Raw genomic sequence first — 2,715 nt, 5'->3', positions numbered from 1 at the left:
GGTACCAGCATTAGCCAAGTTTGCAAGGTAATTGTTCTGCATTGAAATGGGCTTGGGCAGTGGGAACAGGCGTCGGAATACTGGATTCCGTCGGTAGAGCAGTGGCAGAGAGCAAGGGGGTAGCTGAAGGGATTGGACTTCCTGCTAGGGAGCCTGCAGAGATCATCCCGACCGAGGTAGCGATGCCAGGGTGTACACTTGGATGTACACTAGGCATTACACCCAAGGTACCATAGTTCACGCCTCCTAAGGTGTAGCCATAGTTCGCTAACGTTGTCATGGCGTGATTTATGGTCGTCAGTTCAGGCGAAGGTGTCACTGAGCCGCTGGACAACGCGGACTGGTGCGGGTGATGGGAGAGTGGCATTGCTGTCTGCAGCACCTGTTGGCCTGGGATAACATAATGTCCCAACATAGCGGCCACGGACGGGTGCGAAGCGTCAACTAATGCAGCCGAGCCAGCAGCGTATGGTGATCCAGTGGGATTAGCGTTGGCGATCGGGCCAGCGATGCCAGAGTAACTTATGTGAGGGCAACTGGCGCTTTGAGGGTCGTCTTTAATTTTATCAATAATAATATTAGATGCTGTCATGAGTTGGTGCTTCTCTCCTTTGATTGTGATGACTCGTTCTTGGACGTTTACCCCGTCTGGCTTTTGCGAGAGTTGAACCTGACACCAAAGAAAGTGTTATAGACTATTAAAATGAATCACTGCTTTAAAATTCATGTCTCCCTGAATACACATGGCGCATGGCCGTATAGAGAAACTAACAAACTTAATACAAAAATCCCAAGCGAGTTAACCAACCAACATAAGCTGTTGATTTCCATACGTCGTGATTTATACAATACTTAATTACTCAACAAAAAGCTTGGTTATATGTCTCACCTTCGATCCACTCTCTTCCATAATGGTCTTTATCGTTGCGCCGGCCTTTCCTATTACCAGTCCCGCAGTTGTGTTGGGTACGATGATTTTCACCTAGAAAAGTTTAGTAGGTTACAAACTTTTCTCTCTAGCATAGAGCAGACTTTGAGTTTTAACGGCTTAAGTTATGACGGATGGTTTTAAATAATTGTGGTAACCCTCATTGGGTGGTAACTCTTGGTATGGAGTCTGGACCAAATAGGAGGTTTTGAAATGATTATTAACTAAGCGTCACTTGTATATTATACTGACGCCAAAATCACTTATGAAGTAATCTCTACTAAATGATGGAATTCTCTATGGACCATTTTCCCTAAAAAGCGAGGACCAGGCTGTTTTCTGTTTATTGGAACCAACAAGCTTGATGGCGACTTTTGAATTAGCCAATCAGAGTAAAGTGGTAGTTTTCCACTGGGACGGCGGCGGAAAGAAGCAGGAGCAGCAGCTGCCAGAAAAAGCAAGCTCCATACCCTTGGGAACGTCTTACTCTTTACATCCCAGGCTCACAGAAAATGTTACATCGACCGTCTTATTAAGCACGTGACATGTAGTTTCAGTTAAGCTATGTCACCCTGACTCAATTCTAATTATATTTACTGCGTGTTAAACAAAAGGCGAACATCCATCGCGAAACTGGCAAAACAGGATCGATTTAGGGGACACGCATGATCTTTTAAATCAAATCATGTCTTAAAAGAGATATCAAGTATGCTGTTTAGCCAGACACGGCGCATAATACCTTACGTGCTTCCAAAGCTGCCCAATCAAATATGCTGTTATCATTGAAATGGGAGGCTGTTTTCGCAAAACACGTTAGCATGTAATGTAATATATGCCGCTACGGCTGGTTTAAGCAGAACCAACTTAGCCAGCAAGTTTTAGAGGTGCTATTTTAGTATCATCGTAAATAACTCACAACGTTTTGCGTTAATCTATCTGCGTGATATGTCTTTGCTTGAAAAAGCAGACGGTTCTTAATTAATCAAAAAGTTTTGTAGAAACTCTACATCAAGTAAACATGTCTCTCAGTTTGCAAAATTGGTAGACATTTATTAAAACTTTCGTTTTATTGCTTACCGTTGGTCGTTAACTGCTGTAGTCAAACATTCGTACCAATTCATCGGCGAGTTACCGCTTAAACTAAGAAGCAACTTGGTGCTTGAGCTTTACAGCTTGGGATGCAATAAAACCCCATTTTAACCATAGTAATACGCCAGGGTAAATATGTAATAACTCAGCGGGAATTCGTGACGCAAGCCGAGTCCGTTATTACCCATACATCAAACACTAAACAGCGAAAGCCCCAAACCCTGCAGCGCTTGAATCCGGTAATTAAACTATAGGGATTCTTGCTGTAGTACCATGCACGCAATGAAACATTTAAAGCAGGATTGTAAAAGTTGTAAATCCGGACGGTGATCGTTTAATTTTATTGAAAATCCGGACGTATTATGTTTTACGTGCGTCTGTCACCCAAGCTACCAAATCTTGTTATAAAGCGTATTACTGACTATCACCACGACACCACAGTCTAGTGTGCGGGCGCCTGTGCGATAGAAACCGTTGTTAAAGCTGCGATCTAATGTTTTATGTTCGTCGCGTGTTCGTAATAATCAGCTAACGAAGTCGCTCGAGTAACAAACATTGCCGTGCTGCAATTTGACATTTTGCGCTTAATTGTTACGTCACATGTCTTATTGCAACATAACTATTAACTATGACGTTTCATTACGTAACAATCGGGAGGAATGCCCACTCCCCAACGAACCACGAGATCGAAACATCGT

At 43.1% G+C, this 2,715-nt stretch overlaps 1 protein-coding gene across 1 annotated transcript; it reads right to left on the bottom strand.

Moving 5' to 3' along the window:
- Positions 1-10: 10 nt before the first annotated feature.
- Positions 11-994, bottom strand: LOC100184947 (RNA-binding protein Nova-2-like). The gene is made up of 2 exons (XM_002126484.2): positions 890-994; positions 11-670 (listed from the first exon to the last, which is right to left on the bottom strand). The coding sequence occupies exons 1-2, from the start codon at positions 908-910 to the stop codon at positions 11-13; spliced, it is 681 nt and encodes a 226-aa protein (XP_002126520.2). The 5' UTR covers positions 911-994.
- Positions 995-2,715: the final 1,721 nt, after the last annotated feature.

This window comes from Ciona intestinalis, unplaced genomic scaffold (genome assembly GCF_000224145.3).
Source record: "Ciona intestinalis unplaced genomic scaffold, KH HT000777.1, whole genome shotgun sequence".
In the NCBI taxonomy this organism is placed as follows: Eukaryota; Metazoa; Chordata; class Ascidiacea; order Phlebobranchia; family Cionidae; genus Ciona; species Ciona intestinalis.
This window is presented reverse-complemented; position numbering and strand designations above follow the sequence as displayed.